The following is a 24,358-nucleotide window of genomic DNA, read 5'->3' as shown; positions in this document are numbered from 1 at the left end:
CAGCATTATTGTTTGGGGAAAAATAGGAAGGAGGAGGAGGAGTACTGGGTGTGTCTACTACCCTGAGCAAAAACTAACAAAGGCAGGATATAAATAAAAAGTGATACTTTCCTGGACTTCCGCTGGCGGCGCGGCGCCGAAGACAGCCTCCCCTGGCTGCCCGCGGCTCAGCTGTTTGTTTTTTCGCCCGAAACAGCGCCGATCAGCTGTTCGGGCGAAATTGAAGCCCCCTCCTCGGGAGAAGAGGAGGGGGTGAGGCCCCAGGTAGGGGTAGAGTTCTCCGAGGCCGCCTGAGCTTTGAGCTTGGGCGGCTGAAGGATTGAACTCCCCCGAAGCCTGGGTTGCTCCCAGCTGGCCGTCGTCTCTGCTCCGAACTTCCTGGAGCAGAGCCAGGCGTCTGCGAACCATCCCTGCCTGAAGAAAGGACTATGATTTAAAGGAGCAGGCAGAGCGGTACAAGAGGAAAAGGTGAAGAGGACTATTTTACTGTACTCTCTAACTTGTTGGACTTTTTAAACTTTAATTGAAAGTGCGTCATAATTGAGGATTAAAAGATGGCGGCTAAACCTCCCTCTAAAACTCTTCGGAGTGGAGGATCCTCGCCGGTGCAACAATCATCACTACAGGCATTGCACCCTCCTGAAGTGCTGACATCGAAGGATTTGCGAGATGCCTTGGATAAACATGCCCAGGTACTTTTGGAATCAATTAATCAATCAATTGCTGATAAATTTGCACAGATGGAGGAGAAATTGGAGAAATTTGAGGAAAGAATGGAAGAGAGGATGGAACAGAAGTACAGCGTGATGAAGGTAGACATTTTGACTTCAGTGCATAAAGTGGCGGAATGTGTGGAAGATTTAGATGAAAAAGTGGATGATTTGGCTCAAAGGAATGCTATACTAGAAGTAAAAGCACGGGAGAATGAAATTGAAAGAGGCAAGTTGGAAAGGGAGTTAAGCCATGCCCAATATTACCAGATGCAGTTTGCTGTCAGAATTAGAGGCTTAAAAGAGAATGTTAAAGAAGATTTAAAGCAGCTGATCTCTGAGGCTCTCGAAGGGGTATTGAACCAGCCAGCATCTGAAATAAGAGCAGCTATGGATAAAGTGTTTCGGGTGAATTCATGGATTGCCAGACAGAGAAAGTTGCCTAGAGATGTGGTGGTTTATTTTGCAAAAAGAGAAATTAGAGATCAAGTTATACAAGCTGCCTATGATGCTAAGGTTGTGATTGCTGAACAAGAAGTCTTGGTTTTAAAAGAAATTCCTCCAAGGGTTTTAAGGGGAAGAAAGGACTATACATTTCTTGTGCAAGAGCTCAAACAAAGAGATATAAGGTTCAGATGGGAGATTCCAGAGGGGCTGATGGTGATGTATGATGGTAATAGGTATAGGCTGATTACTGTGAAACAAGCACGTGATTTCTACAATAATGTCTTAAAAGCAACCCCATTAACGCTCCTGGAAGCTGGAAAGGGATCTGGAGAAGAAGAACAACAAGAGGAGGAAACAGAGGAAAATGGTGCTGGAGGAGATCAAGCTATAATCTCTTTGGATGATCCTAGAGAGCAAAGAGTGACGCGTGCTGCTTTAAAACGAGTAAAGAAAATAAAAGAACAAGATCAGCAAAAGTCTTCAGATTCTTCACAACGCATTCATAGCCAAGCTGTGGGAGGAGCACGGCCTAAAGTAACCAGTCCTATCAAAGCTGTGGTCCAAGAGCTTTTCAGGGATATACATGGCAACTAAATTTTTAACCTGGAATGTTAATGGACTAAACTCACCACAGAAGAGGAAGAAAGTTTTTCAATATTTAAAACAATTTAAGATAGATGTTATATGCCTGCAAGAAACGCATATTAGAGTTTTGGATCAAAAGTATTTATTGAACTCGAGGCTGGGTACGCAATTTGTTGCTTCTGCAGAGAATAAGAAAAATGGAGTGGTTGTTTATGTTAAAAGTGCCTTAACAGCGGACCTAATTGAAGCAGATAAGCATGGAAGATATGTTATGATCGAGCTGTTGTTAGAAGGTAAAAAGACGCTTTTAGTTGGATTATATGCTCCAAATCAACAACAAGCTGACTTTTTTAGTTTACTTCATACAAAGCTTACCCAGTTGGATTATAAATCCTTTATTTTTATGGGGGACTGGAATGGAGTTATGGATGTACAGTTGGATAAGGCTGGAGCCTTTAAACGCATTCCAAGTCACGCTAGACTGCCTAAATCTTTTTTTGAAATGAAGGATGACCTGGAATTGCGAGATATTTGGCGTGAGAGACATTTGCGGGAGAAGGATTATACATTTTACTCTGATAGACACCAATCTTTTTCGAGGATTGATTTTATTTTGTTGACTAATGATCTTCTTTTGAGAACTAAAAAGGTGAAAATCTGCGCAAGAATTATCTCTGATCACAGTCCAGTGTGGTTGGAGATTGATAAGGAAAGAGGAGATAGACGCTCATGGCGCGTAAATGAGAATTTGTTTAGAAATCAGAGAAATGTGGAAGAATGCAAACAGCGGATGAAGGATTTTTTTGAGATGAATATGAATAAGGGTACCTCTATGGATATGGTTTGGGATGCTAGCAAGGCCTATATGAGAGGGGTGTTGATATATATGAATAATAGACATAGACGTGCAGTGGAAACTAGAAGGAAAGAACTGGAGAATGAAATAAAGGAAAAAGAAAAGGCTTTGATTTTGAACCCAGAGGAGGTGAAGATCAAGGAGGCTATTAGACTGTTACGAGGACAATTTGATAAATTAATGGCTGATCAAGTGGCGACCAATCTGCGGTTTGCTAGGCATAATACTTTTTGCAATGCTAATAAGCCAGGCAGATGGTTGGCTTATAGACTGAGGAAAAAACAAAGGGCATCTAATATAGATAAGATTGAGTATAAAGGAAGGGTTGTGTATCAACAGAATCTTATTAAGGATGCCTTTGTGGATTTTTATTCGAAATTATATACTAAAGAGGACATTAATGCAAAAGATATTGATACGTATTTGGAGAAGGCTAGCATCCCGGTTCTTACGCAAGTACAAAAAGAGGGGATTAACCAACTGATTACAGAAGAAGAAATTTTTACAGCTATTAAGGAACTGAAGGTGGATAAAGCACCAGGCACTGATGGCTTGACTGCGGCCTATTATAAAAACTTACAATTAGAGATGATAAAACCGTTAAAGGAACTGTTCCAGACAATCCAGAGGGGGGGAAAGGTGCCCCCGTCTTGGAGAAGAGCTTTTATCTCTTTGATTCCGAAGGAAGACCAGGATGCTACTTTAGTTAAAAATTACAGACCGATATCGCTTTTAAATACAGATTATAAGATATTTGCTAAGGTTTTGGCTAATAGACTGATGAGGGTTCTGCAACAGGTGATTCATGGGGACCAAACGGGGTTTATTAGTGGAAGACAAATGAAAACTAATGTGAGACATATAGTTGATGTGTTAGAGTTTTTGGAAAGGCACAACCAGATCTCTGCTGCGCTAATCTTTTTAGATGCTGAAAAGGCTTTTGATCAATTGAACTGGCAATTTTTGTTGAAAGTTTTAGACAAAATGGATTTTGGGGAAAAATTTTTACAACCGATTAGGGCATTATACCAAAAACAAACTGCCCGAATTATAGTTAACAATAGTTTGACAACAGTATGTAATATTGAGAAGGGCACAAGGCAAGGGTGTCCGCTATCGCCCTTGTTATTTATATTAACATTAGAGATATTATTGGTTAAGATTCGGAATTCGGAAAAAATTAAGGGGATACAAGTTGGAGATCAGGATTACAGATTGAGAGCATTTGCAGATGATCTGGTTGTTACAGTGACCCAGCCAGAGAACTCTGTTGTGGACCTGATGGAGATAATAACACAATATGGGAAGGTTTCTGGATTTAAAGTAAATATACAGAAAACTAAAATTTTGGCTAGAAATATGACAGCTTCGCAGAAGGCTCTCCTAGAAGGATTAACTGGATTTGAGATTGTTAAAAGGGTTAAATATTTGGGGGTGATTTTGTCGCCCTCTAATACAAAGCTATATAAAAATAATTATGAAAAGTTATGGGGGAAAATTCAAAAAGAACTGGAGAGTTGGGAAAAATTGCAATTGTCTTTGTTGGGACGGATTGCAGCAGTGAAAATGAATGTCCTGCCCAAATTTTTATTCTTATTTCAAATGATACCGATTCTTAAGAAAGACTCTAACTTGGAGGAATGGCAGCGTGGTATCAATAAATTTGTGTGGGCAGGGAAAAAGCCACGAGTTAAACTTAAGATTATGCAGGATACTCGTGAGAGAGGTGGCCTTAAAATGCCTAATTTTAAATTATATTATGAAGCTGCTGCACTAGTAGGAATAAGTGATTGGATTAATTTGACACAATCGAGGTTATTAAATCTTGAGGGCCATGATTTGTTGTTTGGCTGGCATGCATATTTGTTGTATGATAAGAAGGTAGATACTGTGTTTAGGATGCATATTTTAAGACAGGCATTGCTGAGAGTTTGGAAGAAGTATAGACATAAGTTAAGCAGCAAGATACCATTGTGGGCAATCCCAAAACACGCAATAGAAAATATACATGCTGGTTTCAAACATGATGAGACTACTTACAAGGAAATTTTAAGTTTGGAAAGGAATATTTGGTGCTTGAAATCATATAGTTTCTTGCGAGAAGAGAAGGTTGTTCAGACTTGGTTTCAATATATTCAGTTACAGGCCAGGTGGAAAGAAGACCAAAAAAATGGATTTGCAACGACTGATGAAAATTTGATAAAGCAAATTAGAAATCAAGGACCAGCACATATTAAATGGATATATCTTGCATTGATAGAGATCGATTCAGAAACAGAGCTTGTTAAGGATTGTATGATAAAATGGGCCCAAAACATTCAGGAAGTTATTACAATGGACACGTGGGAAAAGATCTGGGTGAGGAATGTAAAATTCACTCAAGCTCAAAGTCTAAGAGAGAACTTTTACAAAATGTTTTATAGATGGCATCTAGATCCTAAAAAGCTTGCAAGTATGTATCCGAATTATCAGCCTAAATGTTGGAGGTGTGGTGATGAAGAGGCAACATATTTTCACATATGGTGGACATGTAAAAAGGTCAAGGCTTTTTGGATAAAAGTCTGGTGGAATATGCAGAAGATTTTTAAACGGAGGATAAAGTTTTGTCCGCAATTTTTTTTGTTGGGAATAATTGTTGACGCTACAGTTGTGGACTCTAAGTTGATGTTGAATTTAGTTACGGCAGCAAGACTTTTGATAGGTCAATATTGGAAGAAAGAGGAACTGCCGACTATACAAGAGTGGATTTTAAAGGTTTCTGACTTGGCTGAGATGGCGAAGATTTCGGCCTATTTGAAAGATTACTCGCAAGAACATTATATTATGGAATGGAGAAAATGGATTGAGTTTATCCAGAATAAGTATAGGGTCAAGAAGTTTTATCTAGCATTTGAATAAGTCTTCTTTCGTTTTCTTTTTTCTTTTTTTATTTTGTCTTCTATATATATTTAATAATGCTAAGTTTTGTTTGATCCTATATAAGTTAGAGAGTGATGGATTTTAGAATTTATAGTTGTTAGTATATGGTTGTTTATGATTGCTTTTATATATATATATATACCTTGTATTTAGCTCTGGGAAGTCCGGGGGGGGGGAGGGGGGTTGGGGGGAGGTGGGGGGGAGGAGGGAGGGGGGGAGGGGGGGAAGGGGGGAGGTAGGGAGGGGAGGAGGGAGGGGGAAGGGGGTTTTTTAAAGGAAAACTGTATTTTTAAAACTTTTCAATAAAAAAAAAAAAGTGATACTTTCCTATCACAAATAACATCTAATCCCACCACCCATTCCTTCTCTACATTTCTGAGCACAGATGGGGGTTCTTACCCAGAGAGGTCAGATTCATGGAATTCTCCAGCATGACTTCCCCATGGAGTGCTTTTTGGTCAGGATCCAGCTGAGACCACTCCTCTTCGGAGAAATACACGGCCACTTCCTCCAAAGACACAACATCCTGGACAAGGAAACAAGTTTCCCAATTAACAGATAATCCCAAGAATAATCTGAGAGTTTTCTTTCACAAATTAAGCAGAGATCCTATGAACAAAATGGCATCTTTCTGCAGAATTCAGAATGAGATCTCACAGCTTTTGGCTGACGGCACAACTGAAGCATATTGGATCAAGTTGGAAGTATTTGGCATGCCTTTCAGTGTAGCTAACTAAAACAGGTGGGTTTTTTTGTTCAATTGGTAGTTGGACATTAAACCCACTACTTCTCACTGGCTCCAATTCTTCCTAGAGTGGGCAGAAGAAAATACAGGGGCTGCCCTTGAGGACCACTCAGAGGCTTCAACTGGTGCAGAATGCAGCCGCGCGAGTTGTGTAGGGGGTCTCCCGATACTCCCATGTTACACCTCTGCTCCGCGAGCTGCATTGCCTTCCAGTTGCCCTCCAGGTGAGATTCAAGGTGCTGGTGATGACCTATAAAGCCCTACATGCCATGGGTCTGGATTACCTATGGCAGCACCTGCTGCCGGCGTCAACCTCCCTCCGTCCAGTGCGCTCCCACAGAGAGGGCCTCCTCAGGGTGCCTCCGATCAAAGAATGTCGATTGGTGGCCCCCAGGGGGAGGGCGTTCTCTGTGGGCACGCCAGACCTGTGGAACCGCTTGCCGGTTGAGCTCCGGATGGCCCCCGACCTTCGCTCCTTCCGACGCGATCTAAAAACCTATTTATTTGAACAAGCCGGCCTGGTCTGATGGGTTCGGGGTTTGGGTTTTAACATGGTTTTTAATTATTGTATTATATCGGGCATAATTATTTAATTCTTTTAACTTTTGTACTTTGTATTTTGATATTGCCCTGTACACCGCCCTGAGTCCTTCGGGAGAAGGGCGGTATAAAAATTTAATAAATATAAAAATATAAATATAAATTCATCTGCTTTTTGCCTATGGACTGCTTTATCAACTGAGGGAACAAACTCTTCCCTCCCACTCCACACCTTCGTGGGAGTGTTGGGAGAGCTTGTAATGGTTGGTGAGAATGACCCTGGGAGATAGAAAGGAAGCAGGAGGGCAGAGAAAATTTATCAGAAGGGACAGTTAAGTTAAGCCAAGTGTGAATTTTTAATGATATGATCTAAAATTTGTCTTGTTTAGAAAGAGCAACATTATACATTAGAAACAGCAATATTACACATTGAATATTATACAGAATAAAATTAAACCCATCCAAGGTTCTTGGACCTTTCCGATATTTCTCCTCCTACCTGAGGCAGAGGTTCAGCCACTCTTTCAGCTCCACCACAAAGAGAAGGTGGTTCTAAAAACACTAAGGACATCTTTCTATTATCTGTGAGACAGAAAACAGCGGAAGCAGAGAGATTTCACTCAAGATGAACAAAACAATCACCTGGATGTCCAAATCTCACATCACATGAAAAGAACTTCGGTTACCTAGTTTGGTGTCTTGACTTTGACCTTTCTGGAAACTTTTCCTGAATAACAGCTCCTGGGAGGATTTGGATGAATCTTTCCACCCCTGGGGATACTCAATGATAGCTTGCAAGGATTTCTGGACAAGACGTGACACGAGAAAGAAGGGAAGAGTGCAGAGAGAGAAATGAATTATCAGGATTGAACACGCAACATAACAGACCCCAATGTCCATAGATTAAGCTGAAAAGTGAGAATCCAAGAATTGCCCCAAATGCATCCTCTGGAAGAAGAATAGAACAATGGGTCTTAGGAGTTCATAATCCCAGAAAATTCTACCAGAGACACATTGACAAATTCAGAGAGATTCTCCTTGGGACTGACATAATTACATTCTCACACCTGCAACTCTCCTTGCATCTTCTCAGATTCCTGGCTCAGCAAGAAGCCTTCGGCCAGCGCCACCGCCTGGGAACTGGTTTCCACTCCACACTCCCGCACCCATTTCTCCATCTCTGGGGGAAGGACAGCCAGGAACTGATCCAGGAGCACCAGGTCCAGCATCTGGGCCTTTGTGTGTATTTCTGGCTGCAGCCACTGACAGCAAAGGCGGTGAAGCTGACTGTAAACATCTCGGGGACCCCTCCCCTCCTGGAACTGCACTTTTCTGAAGTTCCAGCACTGGACCTTTGAACTGTTGGCTTCTTCTTCTTGGCTCTTCTGCCCAGGACTTGCCCCATTCTTCCCACAGCTCCAAGGTAGAGAAGCTGCAGGGCCTTTTCGAACTCCTGAATCTGCTGGACTTTGTCCCTCCATGTAATCCAGCACCAAGATGGACTAATCTCCCCAGCTCTTCCTAATCACAAGGGGTCTGTCCAAATCTCTTAATGCCATTCAGGCCTCTTCCCTCACAAGACACTTCAGTCTCCAGCGGAACCAGCTTACGTATCTGAAAAGCAAAACACAGGGGGTTCCAACAGGGTGACAAATTTGAATACTGAGCATCCTTCTCCATAAATAAAGAAATCAACAAAAGAAATTCTTATGAACCCACCAATGTCTGGGAAGACATGGGGTGGGAATCTTATTAGACAGACCCATTTAAGAGTTCTTAGCACTCTTCTCTTCTTGCTCAACTTCTATCAAGGAATCAAAATACCAAATAAATACATTTAAAATATGTTTTGGGTTTCTGTTTCTGTTAACAGATTATTTATATCAAATAATTTCTATTGCTGCCTAGAAAGAACTACACAATCCAAATTATAAATGTTTCTAAGCAGAAGAAAATTCACGTGAGTCCCTATCTAAATCAATTTAGCAAGGAGGTTAATCAACATTTGAATTTCTAGTAAAAGATAAGACAGCAGAACCCCATTTACCTCGTGGCCCAAACACCTGGGTCAGGGGAAGGCTACCTCGGCTCTTTTATGGCTCATAGCTGGCTCAGGAATTCTGGGAGTTGAAGTCCTTGAGTCCTAAAAGAGCCGAGGTTCCCTTCCCGTCCTGGGTGAACTCCAGAAGCCAGAATTAACAAACCACCATCCAATGCACCGCCGCCGGCAGAGCCACCAACGGATAGTGAGCAAAGGAGGGAAACGAGGAAACCGAGTTCCAGTCCTTACAACCCTCGCACTCAACTCTTGACACGTGGAACTGTAGCCTTGCGTAGAACCCAACAAGAGGAACTTTGGCCGGTCCCTTCTCTGGGCCTAGGAGAGGGGAGGCGAGGGAAACCCCTTCCGAAAATGGGGGCAAAAATTCACAGGAAATCGTCTAGGAATCAAGACATTCTGCGTGTTTTGGAAAGTCAACCTCTCCCTCCGCCCGCATGCAGAGTTTTGCCTAAGGAAAGGGAGGGTAAATGCCTTCCCCTCCCCCCCACGCTAATCCTGGCCACCCTGATTTTCTTTCCGGGGGGGGGGGGAAACCCGGCCGGTGCGGAGCTTTCATTTCTTCCCTGTATGTCCCTTCTTTCCACGGGGTTGACAGGGGGAACAGAGGACCTCGAGTTCCCTCCTTCCCACGACGTGGAATTTAGAAGCTTTGCATACTCCACGCACGCCTGTCCTGGGTGAACTCCAGAAGCCAGAATTAACAAACCACCATCCAATGCACCGGCAGAGCCACCAACGGATAGTGAGCAAAGGAGGGAAAGGAGGAAACCGAGTTCCAGTCCTTACAACCCTCGCACTCAACTCTTGACACGTGGAACTGTAGCCTTGCGTACGACCCAACAAGAGGAACTCAATGAAGCTTTGCATACTCCACGCCCGCCTCCAGCATCAGAGGAAAGCCCCCTCCTCCCCCTCCACTCACTCTGAGTCACGTCTGGATCGCCCCCCGTGCGGGGATTCCTCACGGCCTCTTGGCCCGGTGGCTCAGCCTAAGGGCCGCAGCGAAGGAGAGCAGAACCGGACACGGGAGAAAAAGCAGAGGCGCTCCCAGCCTTTCCGGCACCTAAAAAATCTGCCTTCTGATGGCGGAAGAGCCAGGCGCATGCTCAGTTCCCTCCGGAAGGCGACTGCCCATCCCTTCCAACCGCTGCCGAGGGAGACCCCTGGTGGACGCTCTGCGCTATGCCAGGGGATCCTGCAATGGCGTGGAATTGGGTCTCTCTAACGTCTTGCCTTTCTTTCTTTCTTTCTTTCTTTCTTTCTTTCTTTCTTTCTTTCTTTCTTTCTTTCTTTCTTTCTTTCTTTCTTTCTTTATTTATTTATTTATTTATTTATTTATTTATTTATTTATTTATTTATTTATTTATTTGATTTATATACTACCCCTCTCCCGAAGGACTCGGGCGGTGTACAGGGCAATTTAAACACTATATACAACACATAATATACAAAAATTAAAATAAATTAAACCAAGTAGCCCTAAACCAGGGGTGTCAAACTCAATTTCATTGAGGGCCGCATCAGCATTGCGGTTTCCCTCAGGGGGCCAGGTGGGTGTGGCCTGGGTGGGTGTGGCCTACTGGGTGGGCGTGGCTAGCTCTACATCGTTCGCATCAAGGGTGCCTATGGGGGAGGAGTGGGACAGATCTGAGGGTCTCTGGCAGAAGGAGGGTCTCTGGGCCAGGGCCAAGGCAGTGGGGGCCGTTCCCTCACTGTTTCCAGGATGGCTTCACGGGCTGCATGAAACCACTTTGCGGGCTGGATCCGGCCCCCGGGCCTTGTGTTTGACATGTCTGTCCTAAACAATAAAACACATTCTAAAATGTAAAATTTAAAATCTAAAATCCCAGTCCCTCAGTCCAGGCCGGCAAGTTCAAATAGCCAAGTCTTTGGGTCGCGGCGAAAAGAGCGAAGGTCGGGAGCCATCCGGAGCTCAACAGGGAGCTGATTCCAGAGGGCAGGCGCGCCCACAGAGAATGCTCTCCCCCTGGGGGCCGCCAGTCAACATTCCCTGACTGACGGCACCCTGAGGAGGCCCTCTCTGTGGGAGCGCCCAGGACGATGGGAAGTTAACACCGGCAAAAGGTACTCCCGTAAATAATCCAGACCCATGCCATTTAGGGCTTTATAGGTCATCACCAGCACCTTGAATCTCACCCGGAAGACAACTGGAAGCCTTTGCAGGTTGCGGAGCAGAGATGTTACATGGGAGTATCGGGAGACCCCCATCACAACTCGCGCGGCCTCATTCTGCACCAGCTGGAGCCTCCGAGTGGTATTCAAGGGCATCCCCATGTAGAGAGCCTTGCAGTAGTCTAGAGAGGTCTGAGAGGTCACAAGCGCATGAGTGACTGTGCGTAGGGCATCTCCGTCCAAATAGGGCCGCAACTGGCGCACCAAGCGAACCTGGGCAAAAGCCCCCCTGGTCACAGCTCCTATATGATCTTCTAAACTGAGCTGAGTCAAGGACACCCAAGTTGCGAGCCCTATCTACGGGGGGGGTAACACCTCACCCCTTATAGATAAAGATGGAATAGAGTGGACAACCCGAGATGCTGGTATGCACAGCCTGTTCCTCCCCATCCAGACCCGAACTGCCTCCAGGCAATGGGACATCACGCCGAGGGCATCACTGGGTTGATCTGGGGTGGAAATAAAAAGCTGGGTATCATCAGCGTACTGATGATACCCCACCCCAAAACCACGAATGATCTCACCCAGCGGCTTCATATAGATGTTGAACAGAAGGGGCGAGAGGACCGACCCCTGAGGGACTCCACAAACGAGAGGCCTCGAGGCCAACCTCTGCCCCCCTGCCAACACCGACTGCGAACGACCCAGTGTTGTGATTCAGGGTCAGCCTGTGGGTTCGGCAGTTGGGTCGGACGACTCAGAGGAGGAGGAGGGGGGTGTTGAAGACCTTGCTGATGATGGCCTTGAGGCTCCGCAGAGCCCTCATCCAGGCCCCTCCCACCTGGTCACGACGGAGACCCAGCTGTGTGAGCCTGACAGCGTGGATGAAGATGACCCACAGCTGGCCCTGTTCAAGGACGCCCGACGCAGGAGGCAGTCAATCAGGAGTAAACAGAGGAAGGCAATGGGGCACCTCGGAAGGAGGCACAGAGAGGCCACGCCCTGAACTGTATTTAAGGGGAATGTGTGGGAGGGCTGGTTTGCTGAAGGCGACCGCTTGGATAGTTCCTGTTTCATAGCTCCTGTTTCATGGTTGGTGTCTTGTCTTGCTCTGTTTTATGTTAATAAATTTGGCAGGCTTTATTCTAGCCTCTTGCCATTTGTAAAGGGGTTGTCCCTGCTTTTGCTGCAGGGCCGGTAGCAGGCTGGTACAGAACACCCAGGAGGTAGGAGGAGAACCACTGTAAAACAGTGCCACCCACTCCCAACCTCCTGAGGCACCGCAGTAGGATACCATGGTCGATGGTATCAAAAGCCTCTGAGAGGTCTAATAGGACTAGGACACAGGAGCAACCCCTGTCCCGAGCCCGCCAGAGATCATTCACCAGTGTGACCAATGCCGTCTCCGTGCTGTACCCGGGCCTAAAGCCCGATTGGTAGGGGTCCAGATAATCCGCTTCCTCCAGGAAAAGAGGAAGCTGATGTGCCACCACACTTTCAACAACTCTAATTCTATTCAGTATAAATGAATTTCAGATGTTAGACACTCTCTCTCTCTCTCTCTCTCTCTCTCTCTCTCTCTCTCTCTCGTGTTTTTTCTCTGACTGACTTGTTACTGTATTGATATTTGACTTTTAACTGGTAAGGATTTTAGACTTTGACTTTGTTTACTCCTGAACTGTTATTCAACGGTGATTCTTCGTTACTGACCTTGGATTGAAAACTGGACTATATGTAATTGTGTTTTTGTTTTGTGTTATATTGTCTGAGTAAAAATATTTTTATGATACAACTCAAGTTAGTTTGCCTTTTACTGTTTGCTTTTTAAAGGTCCCAGTACACTTTCCTTTGTGCATTGCAAGCCTTGTATAAGGCATTCTGCACATTCTAATACTGTTTCATATTAACAGTCTGATCCTTGGTGCCAAAGAAACTTGTGGGACCCCTTGAGTGTGAAAGTTCTCTGGTGAATAAGAGTGAGGTGTACCAGGATAGAATGATGTTGCAAGAGGATTCAGCTGTGATTTAGACTCTAAGGGTTGTGCTGGCTGTTGATTAAACTGTAGTTTATTGTTGGAAGTTACCTTGTCATTGGCAAGAGGTGATGCAGTTTGAAGTGTTGATGCACTTGTGTTGTAGAGTTGAAGAGGCTCAGGCCTTTGCAGGTTTGGGGTCTCTATGTTGAGAGTCAGAACAGTGTTGTTCATAGGAGGTACAGAAGATGGCTCTGCATCGTTGCAAATATTATGCTTTAGCACATATTTACTGGTGCGTTCCACTGGTCTTCCACTTCTGTTGGGATGGAACAATCTGAATCGGTGCTTTCCTTCACTACTTGTTCAAAGACCTTTAGCCTTTCTAGGGCAGCTAGCATCTGCGTTGATTCAGCGATAAAGGAGTGTTCAGAGCCTTGTCTAGACATTTTTTCACGTTTTGTAAAAAATGTAAAAAAATGGGTACTGTCTCTTTATGAAGGCAAATCGCAGCTTAAACAGGGTTTATAACACAGTCCAATGTACAGAAACAGTTTTTAGCATACACAGATGTGCAGTAAGCTCGTGCGACCATGTGCTTTCACAAGATGGCAGATTGCACTGAATTTGCTTGCAGATATGACACACACATATGGATTGCAGGCAGTAGGAATTCTACTGTCTTTGACTATTCTGACTCTGACTGTTGTTTAATGATGTATCCCCTTGCTGATACCCCTGTGCCTGGCCTGTATAAGTGGATAGTATCACTGCTAACAGCCTTTGCCAGATAGCAGAACTCATGAAATTACCTTTTTATCATCCAGAAGGACCTTTATTTCCATGCAGAGATGATTACAGCAGACAAGGTGGTAGATGATGAAATAGACGGTTTTTCAAGGTCAAAAGACAGTAATGGTCCTACTGTCCGCTTGAAATGGTGGGAAGTGATAGAACAGAATTAAGGAGAAAGTACGTCACAAATGGGAGGGGTTGGCTGAGCAAATTAACATATTGTTGCAGTTCCCCAAACAACCACATGGTGGCAGCACAATATTTTATTTTATTTATTTATTAATTGAATTTATATACCGCCCTATTCCCGAAGGACTCAGGGCAATTTACAGGGCAAATTAAACAATACAAATAAATACAATTAAAATAGAATTAAATTAAGATTAGCCCATGATTAAAACAAATTAAAATTTAAAATTAAATTAAAACCCCCTCAGTCCAGGCCAGAAAGATCAAATAACCAAGTTTTCAGGTCCCGGCGAAACGAGCGAAGGTCCGGGGCAGTCCGAAGTTCCACCGGCAGTTCATTCCATAGGGCAGGTGCGCCCACAGAGAATACCCACCCCCTTGGAATCACCTGCCGGCATTCCCTAACCGGCAGAACCCTAAGGAGGCCCTCCCTGTGGGAGTGCACAGGACAATGGGAGGCTGATGCTGGCAGCAGGTGCTCCCTGAGATAATCTGGACCCATGCCATTTAGGGCTTTATAGGTCATCACCAGCACCTTGAATCTGCACTGCACTGCATAGTACTTTATGGCTGATGTAACAGCACATTCAAGGTTTCTCTTTTCCCATCTAATAGTGAGAGAAAAACCCCTCTGAAACCCAAAATTCAACCAGCAGCCTGAGAATGGAATGTCAAATTGTAAAAAGATTAAACAAAACAAGAAAAGTTATCCCAAAGACGCTTTTTCACCAGGTAACTGGACTTTATTGTTTTTCTTTGAAGACATTTCGCTTTAGAGGTGATCAGAAACGAAATGTATTCAAAGAAAAACAAGAAAGTCCAGTTGCCTCGTGAAAAAGCATCTTTGAGATAACTATGACCTGGGTTAGGACGCTGAGCTTGTCGATCAGAAGGTCGGCAGTTTGGCGGGTCGAATCCCGAGTGCCGCATAACAGAGTGAGCGCCTGTGACTCGTCCCAGCTTCTGCCAACCTAGCAGTTCAAAAGCACGTAAAAATGCAAGTAGAAAAATAGGGACCGCTCCGGTGGGAAGGTAACAGCGTTCCGTGCGCCTTTGGCGTCTAGTCATGCCGGCCACATGACCACGGAAACGTCCTCGGACAAGCGCTGGCTCTTCGGCTTTGAAACGGAGATGAGCACCGGCCCCTAGAGTCGGAAACGACTAGCACGCACGTGCGGGGGAACCTTTACCTTTACCTTTACCTTTGGAAAACAAGAAAAGGTTGAACTCTAGTAAGAGATTGAGGATTGAATTTCTGCCTGCATGTCTGCTCTGCTGGAAGGAATGGTAAGTTTTCTCTGGTTGAGACAAATCAGGTATATGTTGTTCAGATGGAGTTGCTTCAAATGATTGGGAAATCTGTAACTGTTAAATAATAGGCTGGACAAGTCATTGAAAGGGCAATTAAATGTCCCTAATCTCCACTGATACTCACTTTTCAGGTCTAACCTACTTAGCCAAAACCACAACAGGATTTGGGATCCACCTTGTTCTGATTTGTACTAGAAAGGCAAATTATACATGCTACCTAACAAGGTCTAGTATTTATTTGGATTATTGCCCAAATGCTCCTTGCATGAGATTTTAGATGACTACTGGTAGTCCTCAACTTACAGCAGCTCATTTAGTGACTATTCAAAGTTACAACAGCACAAAAGCAAATAACTTATGACCGTTTTTCACACTTAAGACCGTTGAGTTCCCCCCATACTCACATGATCAAAATTCACGTGCAACTGACACATATTTACAAAAGTTGCAGTGTCCCCTGGATCATGTCAACACCTTTTGTAACCTTACAATAAGCAAAGCCAATGGGAAAGCCAGATTCAATTAACAACTGGATTACTAACTTACCAACTGCAATGATTCATTCAACAAATGTGGCAAGAAAAGTCATAAAATGGGCAAAACTCATTTAATAGCTGTCTTGCTTAGCAACAGAAATTTTGGGATCAATTGCAGTCATAAGCCGAGGACTAACTGTATTTCTATTGAAGCTCTTCCCACATTTCCTGTATTGACATGGCTTCGCCTATATGTGGATCTTTCTATGGCAAGTAAGAGTGTAATTTCTCGCAAAGCTCTTTCCACACGCCATGCATTCATTCATATGGTTTCTTCCCCATATGGATCCTTTTATGAGAAATGAGACCCCAGTTCTGAATAAAGCCCTTTCCAGACTCCACAAATTTATATGGCTTCTCTCCTGTGTGGATCCTTTTATGGGAGGCAAAATTAGAATTCCACCTAAAGCCCTTTCCACATTCCACACATTTATATGGCATCTCTCCTCTCTGGATCCTCTTGTGGGAATTAAGATTCCTGCTACTATGAAAGGTCTTTCCACACTCCACGCACTGATATGGCTTCTCTCCTGTGTGGATCCTCTTGTGGGAATTAAGATGACTGCTACAAGTAAAGGCCTTTCCCCAATCCATGCACTGATATGGCTTCTCGCCTGTGTGGATCCTTTTATGAGAGGTGAGACTGAACTTTTGTTTTTTTTTATTAAAGAGTTTTAGAGTTTTACAATACATTTTTAAACATAAACATAACATACATCGTCCAATACATTTAAAACATAATCTCAATTCCCCTCCCCCCGACTTCCCACAGCAGAGTACAGGGCATTTACCTTTAACAAACTTAAGCTAAAATATGCTCAGTAACTATAATTAAACTTCAAATCCTATCGCACTTTAGCTCCCTTAAACATAACTAAATAACAACACATCTTATAATTCTGGTAATAATTATACTAATACTCATTAATATACCAAATGAAACTTTTTAGTCCCATATTTATTCTGTATAGAATCAATCCATCTTCTCCACTCCAGTATATATATCAAGAATCGCAACACTGAACTTCTTACTAAAGCTCTTTCCACACTCCACGCATTGATATGGCTTCTCTCCTGTGTGGATCCTCTTGTGGGAATTAAGACGACTACTACAAGTAAAGGCCTTTCCACACTCCACGCACTGATATGGCTTCTCACCTGCGTGGATCCTTTTATGAGAGAAGAGATTCGAAATCTGACGAAAGACCTTTCCACAGTCCATGCATTGATATGGCTTCTCCCCTGTGTGGATCCTCTTGTGGGTAGTAAGAGTGCTGCTACGAGTAAAGGTCTTTCCACAGTCCATGCATTGATATGGCTTCTCCCCTGTGTGGAACGTCTTGTGGGACTTAAGATCACTCCTACGATGAAAGCCCTTTCCACACTCCATGCACTGATATGGCTTCTCTCCTGTGTGGATCCTCTTGTGAAGATTAAGACGACTGCTACAAGTAAAGGCCTTTCCACACTCCATGCACTGATATGGCTTCTCACCTGTGTGGATCCTTTTATGAGAGATGAGACTCGAACTCTGACTAAAGAACTTTCCACAGTCCATGCATTGATATGGCTTCTCCCCTGTGTGGATCCTCTTGTGGTTATTAAGAGTGCTGCTACGAGTAAAGGTCTTTCCACAGTCCATGCATTGATATGGCTTCTCCCCTGTGTGGAACTTCTTGTGGGACTTAAGATTACTCCTACGATGAAAGCGCTTTCCACACACCATGCATTGATATGGCTTCTCCCCTCTGTGGATACTCTTGTGGTTATTAAGAGTGCTGCTACGAGTAAAGGTCTTTCCACACTCCATGCACCTATATGGCTTCTCCCCTGTGTGGATCCTCTTGTGATTATTAAGAGTACCACTACAAGTAAAGGTCTTTCCACACTCCAAGCACTGATATGGTTTCTCTCCTGTGTGGACCCTCTTGTGGGAATTAAGATGACTGCTATAACCAAAGGTCTTTCCACACTCCATGCATTTATAAGGCCGTTCTCCTGTATGATTCCTTTCATGAGTTCTGAGACAGTGATTATCATGGAACGTCTTTCCACATTTCCTGTAGGCATATCGTTTCTCTTCTGAATGTGTCTTTTTATGGGAAATAAGATAAGCAGATTTATTAAAGCTCTTTCCAGACTCCATGCATTTATAAGGTTCTTCTTCTGTATCGGTGCTTATACGGTTAGGAAGCAAACTGACCGGAGGAAAGCCTTCTTCAACTCTACTTTGTGATGGCTTTGTTTCATTACTCTTTGGTTGCACTTGATCTGTAAAGTTCTCTTTTCTCTCTCCCAGATGGATCGCTTGGCATTCCTCCTTGCAATTCTTATTCTCTTGCCCGTTAAAGCCTTGAAAAAGAAAAATGAAAACTGTAGCAAGACTAGGGGAATGACCAAATTTTTTCTTTTTAAATTTAGCAAAATATATTTAGGCGGCTTTGCTGGCAAACATGAAGATTCTAAGCCATGCTGTTACCAAAGACGTATTTCTAAGTGGGATCCCCCCAATTCTCATATATCAAAACTGGATGACCTCAGAATGAAAGTAAGCAAAACCTTGTCCTAAACTTTGACCAACCGTGTGTGTCAGCCTGTTTAATGACCTGGGACAATTCCATGGGGCTACAAACTCCCCAAGTTGCTATTGGACACTGTTATAATGCTGGGACAGCAACATACCCACCAACTCCCCAACTTCAGTGAAAAACCTCATCTCCATTTTGTCTGTCAGACAGAATCTTTGAACGTCAATAAAATTTCTGGATGGCAATAGCTCCCCCACCCTCAACTTGGAATGATGCCAAACTGAGAACACAAGTGGGCACATCTCAGTCAGTTTGCTCCAATGGTGAAGGCACCAGACTAGAAACTGGGTGACTGGGAGTTCTAGTTCTGCCTTAAGCACGAATGCTGGCTGGCTGACTTTCGGCCAGTCTCTCTCGGCTCAACCCATGACACAGCATTGTTGTTAGGGGGAAAATAGGAAGGAGGAGTACTGGGTGCATCTACTGCCCTGAGCAAAAAATAACAAAGGCGGGATATAAAGTGATATTTTCTTATCAGAAAAAACATCTAAGCCCCCCACCCATTCCTTCTCTACATTTCTGAGTACAGATGGGGGTTCTTACCCAGAGAAGCCAGATTCCTGGAATTCTCCACCATAACTTCCTCATGGAGTGCCTTTTGGTCAGGATCCAGCTGAGACCACTCCTCTTCGGAGAAATACACGGCCACTTCCTCCAAAGACACAACATCCTGGACAAGGAAACAAGTTTCCCAATTAACAGATAATCCCAACGAAAATATGAGAGTTTTCTTTCACCAATTAAGAAAAGAGATCCTATGAACAAAACAGTCATGTTTCTGCAGAATTCAGAATGAGATCTCACAGCTTTTGGCTGACGGCACAACTGAAGCACATTGGATAAAGTTGGAAGTATTTGGCATGCCTTTCAGTGTAGCCAACTAAAACAGGTGGGTTTTTTTGCTCAATTGGTAGTTGGATATTAGCCCCACTACTTCTCACTGGCTCCAATTCTTCCTAGATTGGGCAGAAGAAAATACAGGGGAAATCCATCTGCTTTTTGTCCATAGACTGCTTCATCAACCGAGGGAACAAACTCTTCCCTCCACTCCACAACATCCTGGACAAGGAAACAAGTTTCCCAAGATTAATCTGAGAGTTTTCTTTCACAAATTAAGCAAAGAGATCCTATGAACACAACGGGCATCTTTCTGCAGAATTCAAAATGAGATCTCACAGCTTTTGGCTGAGGGGACAACTGAAGCACATTGGATCAAATTGGAAATATTTGGCATGCCTTTCAGTGTAGCCAACTAAAACAGTTTTTTTGCTCAATTGGTAGTTGGGTATTAAACCCACTACTTCTCACTGGCTCCAATTCTTCCTAGAGTGGGCAGAAGAAAATACAGGGGAAATCCATCTGCTTTTTGTCCATAGACTGCTTCATCAACCGAGGGAACAAACTCTTCCCCCCCAACTCCACACCTTTGTGGGAGTGTTGGGAGAGCTTGTAATGGTATGTGAGAATGACCCTGGGAGATAGAAAAGAAGCAGGAGGGCAGAAAAAAATTATCAGAAGGGACAGTTAGGTTAAGCCAAGTGTGAATTTTCAATGATATGATCTAAAATTTGTCTTGCTTAGAAAGAGCAACATTATACATTAGAAACAGCAACATTACGCATTGAATGTTATACAGAATAAAATTAAACCCATCTAAGGTTCATGGACCTTTCCGATATTTCTCCTCCTACCTGAGGCAGAGGTTCAGCCACTCTTTCAGCTCCACCACAAAGAGAAGGTGGTTCTAAAAACACTAAGGACAGCTTTTTATTATCTGTGAGATAGAAAACAGTGGAAGCAGAGATTTCACTCAAGATGAACAAAACAATCACCTGGATGTCCAAATCTCACATCACATGAAAAGAACTTCGGTTACCTAGTGTGGTGTCCTGACTTTGACCTTTCTGGAAGGTCTTCCTGAATAAATGCTCCTGGGAGGATTTGGATGAATCTTTCCACCCCTGGGGATACTCAGTGATAGCTTGCAAGGACTTCTGGACAAAACGTGACACGAGAAAGAAGGGAAGAGTACAGAGAGAGAAATGAATTATCAGGATTGAACACGCAACCTAACAGACTCCCATGTCCATAGATTAAGCTGAAAAGTGAGAATCCAAGAATTGCCCCAAATGTATCCTCTGGAAGAAGAATAGAACAATGGGTCTTAGGAGTTCATAACACCAGCTGCCTGCAATTAGTGCAGGTTCGCATCCCACCAGGCTCAAGGTTGACTCAGCCTTCCATCCTTCCGAGGTAGGTAAAATGAGGACCCAGATTGTTGGGGGCAATTAAGCTGACTTTGTAATAATGCCGCTTGGGGTGTGTGTGAAAGCCCTAATAAGCAGGCATATACATAGAATGAAGGCTACTGCTAAGCTTGTAAGCCACCCTGAGTCTTCGGAGAAGGGCGGGATATAAATGGAATTAAAATAAATAAATAAATAAATAATCCCAGAAAATTCTACCAGAGACACATTGACAAATTCAGAGAGATTCTCCTTGGAACTGACATAATTACATTCTCACACCTGCAACTCTTCTTGAATTTTTTCTTCCTTCTGACTCAGCAAGAAGCCTTCGGCCAGGGCCACCGCCTGGGAACTGGTTTCCGCTCCACACTCCCGCACCCATTTCTCCATCTCTGGGGGAAGGAAAGCCAGGAACTGCTCCAGGAGCACCAGGTCCAGCATCTGGGCCTTTGTCTGTCGTTCTGGCTGCAGCCACTGACAGCAAAGGCGGTGAAGCTGACTGTAAACATCTCGGGGACCCCTCCCCTCCTGGAACTGCACTTTTCTGAAGTGACAGCATTGGACCTCTGAACTGTTGGCTTCCTCTTCTTGGCTCTTCTGCCCAGGATTTGCCCCATTCTTCCCACAGCTCCAAGGCAGAGCAGCTGCAGGGCCTTTTCCAACTCCTGAATCTGCTGGGCTTTCTCCCTCCATGTAATCCATCACCAAAATGGCCTGATCTCCCCAGGTCTTCCTAATCACAAGGGGTCTGTCCAATTCTCCTAATGCCATTCAGGCCTCTTCCCTCACAAGATACTTCAGTCTCCAGTGGAACCAGCTTACGTATCTGAAAAGCAAAACACAGGGGGTTGGAGAAATTTGAATACTGAGCATCCTCCTCCATAAATAAACAAATCAACAAAAGAAATTCTTATGAACCCACCAATGTCTGGGAAGAAAGGGGGTGGGGGGGAATCTTATTAGACAGATTTATGTTTGGGGAAAGTTCTTAGCACACTTCTCTTCTTACTCAACTTCTATCAAGGAATTAAAATACCAAATAAATACATTTAAAATATGTTTTGGGTTTCTGTTTCTGGAAACAGATTATTTATATCAAATCGTTTCTGTTCCTGCCTAGAAAGTACAACTTTTGCACAATCCAAATTATAAATGTCTCCAGGCAGAAGAAAATTCACCTGAGTGCCTATCTAAATCGATTTAGCAAGGAGGTTAATCAACATTTGAATTTCTAGTAAAACCTAAGGCAGCAGAACCCCATTAACCTCGTGGCCCAAACCCCTGGGTCAGGGGAAGGCAACCTCGGCTCTTTTATGGCTCATAGCTGGCTCAGGAATTCTGGGAGTTGAAGTCCTTGAGTCCTAAAAGAGCCGAGGTTCCCTTCCCCTGTCCTGGGTGAACTCCAGAAGCCAGAATTAACAAACCACCATCCAATGCACCGCCGCCGGCAGAGCCACCAACGGATAGTGAGGCAAGGAGGGAAACGAGGAAACCGAGTTCCAGTCCTTACACACCTCGCACTCAACTCTTGACACGTGGAACTGTAGCCTTGTGTACAACCCAACAAGAGGAACTCAATGAAGCTTTGCATACTCCACGCCCGCCTCCAGCATCAGAGGAAAGCCCCCTCCTCCCCCTCCACTCACTCTGAGTCACGTCTGGATCGCCCCCCGTGCGGGGATTCCTCACGGCCTCTTGGCCCGCTGGCTCAGCCTAAGGGCCGCAGCGAAGGGGAGCAGAACCGGACACGGGAGAAAAAGCAGAGGCGCTCCCAGCCTTTCCGGCAAGTACGAATCTGCTTTCACATGGCGGAAGAGCCAGGCGCATGCTCCGTTCCCTCCGGAAGGCGACTGCCCATCCCTTCCAACCGCTGCCGAGGGAGACCCCTGGTGGACGCTCTGCGCTATGCCAGGGGATCCTGCAAGGGCGCCGAAGGGGGCCAGGGATGATGGGCGTGGGATTGGGTCTCTCTAACGTCTTGTCTTTCTAAATATGATGGTGTCATCTATACAGATTGCAGTTTTAGAGCTTCCTCTTATTAATTTCTGGGAACTGCGTGTGATTTGTGAACACTGAGGAAATCTTTGTTGAAGCTCAAAAGTCATTTTCCTCAAGAGTTGCCTCAGAAATTAGCAAAACACCTAGTGCATCTCAGGAGTTCTCCTCCTCCTCCTGTGTTTAAGAGGATTCAGGCAGGCCATGAATGGGAAACCCTCCCTTTTCCCTCATGTTCAGAATTCTGGGAGGCGAAACTCAAGTCAGGCTTTATTCTCCACTCACTTGGGATGACCAGCCTTCCTTGATCGGTGGCTTGAAATCAGCCTCCCCTCATTCATTCCCTCCCCAATAAAAGAGAAAATGGTATGGGGTTCTTGCTTGTCTTAGGGATGAAGCCTTTTCCTGCCCTTTCTTTGAGCGAGAAGTGGCTCTGATGCTGAGAAAAAGATTCGTTTCTGCCTGGTTTTGAGCCTTTTGCCTGTGAGGTAAATGTGAAAACCACTAGACCACAAAAAACAATAGGCATGGGCAGGGATAGGCAACCTTGGCTCTTTTATGACTCATGGACTTCAACTCCCAGAATTCCTGAGCCAGCATGGCTCAGCTTGGAAACTGCCTTTCCCCTCAGCATGGCTGGCTCAGGAATTCTGGGAGTTGAAGTCCATGAGTCATAAAAGAGCCAAGGTTGCCCACTCCTGGGCATGGGCAACTATAAATCAGCATGGCCTTATCGCTTGCTGGCCACCTCAGTCTGGTGATTACAGGATTGTAAGAGTTGATGAGATGTTGTTCCTTATGCTTGGTGCCCTTCCAGAGCTCAGCTGGTAGAGTGAAGGATGGGGGAAGCACAATTTCAGACACATATTTGAAAAGCAACATGGTGGCTGAGTAGTAGTATTCAATTACATAGAGATATCATTAGTACAGATTTCAGTCTGTTACCACAAACATTTCCTCTCTTTTTCCCTTCATATTTACTGTCTATTTGTAAATTAAAAGACAAGTTTTATCAATCACATAGAAAATATCTTTTACATATATCCACAGTTTTTAGTTTACACATATTCCAGTTGTTTTAACATACAATCTTTTAGGCAATCAATGACCTAATAGATTTTTCAGTTTTAATTTCCACTAATGTTTAAATTTAACATTTGATATTTATCATTCCCAAGATTTTTAATATACTCCCAATTCATCTATCACCATTCCTCACAAAATCTAATATTAAAAATACATATCCCATCTACTTAACTTCTCACCCTCTATGTCAACAAATTAAGGATATGATATCTGTCAGAATCCATTTATATTCCATTCCTAACTCCCTATCTGTGCAAACCTAAATCTCTCCAGCTTACTGGACTCTGCCATTTTCAAGGAGGGGAAGAGAAGATGTTAATTGGCCATCCCTATCCCTTAGACCCAAGGTTGTTTATTCAGCCTGCCTGGAGGCCATCATAAAGACCAGGGGAAAAGACCTTTGAACTAAGAAGAACAAATAAAGAGGGGTGGGATTCTGGCTTGTATCTCCAACTGGAATGTGAAGGGGAGGAAGTAATAATGTTGTAAATGTACTGATGTTTCTTTTTCCTCACAAGAGGTTTTGACACATAGAACTCTAATGATCCAAAACTGACCAAATGGTCTGAGGGGAGGGATTTTTACTCGGGGTCACTTTAAAAGTATTGATTTGCAACACAGTTTCCAGATCCTGTCTAG

The 24,358-nt window shown here is 44.0% G+C and overlaps 2 protein-coding genes across 6 annotated transcripts in view; both read right to left on the bottom strand.

Moving 5' to 3' along the window:
• Window positions 1-22,431, bottom strand: part of LOC308664074 (zinc finger protein with KRAB and SCAN domains 5-like) — a 47,451-nt gene extending 25,020 nt beyond the window's left edge. Inside the window, exons 1-7 of one of the 5 annotated variants that reach the window (XM_081321041.1) lie at window positions 22,285-22,431; window positions 20,918-21,464; window positions 20,266-20,383; window positions 20,081-20,163; window positions 19,194-19,345; window positions 18,933-19,059; window positions 16,446-18,153 (exon numbers count right to left, since the gene is read on the bottom strand). In XM_081321041.1, the coding sequence (XP_081177167.1) occupies window positions 17,980-18,153; window positions 18,933-19,059; window positions 19,194-19,345; window positions 20,081-20,163; window positions 20,266-20,383; window positions 20,918-21,409 (1,146 nt within the window). In that variant the 5' untranslated portion in view covers window positions 21,410-21,464; window positions 22,285-22,431 and the 3' untranslated portion in view covers window positions 16,446-17,979. Of the gene's footprint in view, window positions 1-4,027; window positions 6,044-7,301; window positions 7,385-7,488; window positions 7,607-7,869; window positions 8,417-9,786; window positions 10,501-16,445; window positions 18,154-18,932; window positions 19,060-19,193; window positions 19,346-20,080; window positions 20,164-20,265; window positions 20,384-20,917; window positions 21,465-22,284 lie in introns of those variants that run through there. The other 4 variants (XM_081321042.1, XM_081321043.1, XM_081321034.1 and 1 more) reach the window with 4 other exon arrangements.
• The window catches only part of LOC308664071 (uncharacterized protein), a 60,256-nt gene that overhangs the window by 3,713 nt on the left and 32,185 nt on the right, over window positions 1-24,358 (bottom strand). The gene's annotated exons all lie outside the window — the stretch shown is intronic.

Source organism: Vipera berus, assembly GCF_964194415.1.
Source record: "Vipera berus genome assembly, chromosome: 2".
Classification (NCBI taxonomy): Eukaryota; Metazoa; Chordata; class Lepidosauria; order Squamata; family Viperidae; genus Vipera; species Vipera berus.
Note: the sequence above shows the minus strand (reverse complement) of the source record. Positions and strands in the feature narration are given on the sequence as shown.